This window comes from Nanorana parkeri, unplaced genomic scaffold (assembly GCF_000935625.1).
Source record: "Nanorana parkeri isolate BGI_ZX_2015 unplaced genomic scaffold, ASM93562v1 scaffold1023, whole genome shotgun sequence".
NCBI lineage: Eukaryota > Metazoa > Chordata > Amphibia > Anura > Dicroglossidae > Nanorana > Nanorana parkeri.
The window spans coordinates 205,157-206,039 of NW_017307291.1; the positions used below are offsets into that span (position 1 = coordinate 205,157).

General features: G+C 40.9%; 1 protein-coding gene across 1 annotated transcript in view; it reads left to right on the forward strand.

Annotated features, from left to right (window-relative positions):
- The window catches only part of LOC108795896 (neural-cadherin-like), a 71,739-nt gene extending 71,106 nt beyond the window's left edge, over positions 1–633 (forward strand). The window contains exon 33 of the mRNA XM_018567225.1: positions 188–633. Coding sequence (XP_018422727.1) covers positions 188–592 — 405 coding nt within the window. The 3' untranslated portion in view covers positions 593–633. The remainder of the gene's footprint in view (positions 1–187) is intronic.
- The last annotated feature ends 250 nt before the right edge of the window (positions 634–883 follow it).

The window sequence follows — 883 nt, forward strand, 5'->3', positions numbered from 1 at the left end:
CCCCCCGCCCCTTCCCAATCCTGCTGTAGGGACTTACCTTAAATGATGTCTCTTAATCTGATTATCTTCTTCTTTCCAGTCCTTTTCAGATGTCCCTCCAGCGCTGGTGCGGGTTTCCTATCCAGGTTTCTCTTTAATTATCAAGATTCAATATGGGACATATCTAACTTACTGTTTCCATTTACAGAATGGGTACAACCTTCAGGAACTGAAAAAGACAGTCAAAGTAAAAGCTCATCAGTTATATTCTACCTCAGATGTCCCCTCCACTTCAAACTGCTCGTGTCGCGCTCCTGACCGTCCTCATGGTGCTGGTGGATCGAGAGGAACAGACTATCCTGAACAGACTAAAGCTGAGACCAACATTCCCAACTTTCAGGAATACTTTTCACAAATAGTTTGGGCTGCAGATAATGACAAAAAAAGCCAACCTCCTGAGCTGCTCCACATGTACTCTATGGAAGGTGATGGCTCATTAGCTGGGAGCCTCAGTTCCCTGACCTCTTCCAGTATTAATGAAGACTTGAATTATGACCACCTCTGTGAATGGGGACCCAAGTTTAAAAGACTCAAAGATCTGTATCATGTATAGGACACAGAGGCATAGCAAGCAGCAGACCCACGATCGTAGAGAAACCCAGCAACCCAGAATTATACACTAATTTATAACTTAGGATTTTTTTATATGAAGTATACAATAAACATCTTAGTTACAAAAAAGGAGGAATTTTCATGTGATGAAGCATGTGTATCTCTTTTTGTTCTTTTCACAAGTTCGGAGCAGGCTTAAAAGAATATTAAGTGTCCAGATAGTGACATCATTATGAATACATTTATCATACAGTATAGACCAAACTTTGTTAAAGCATAATGCTGCCAAGGA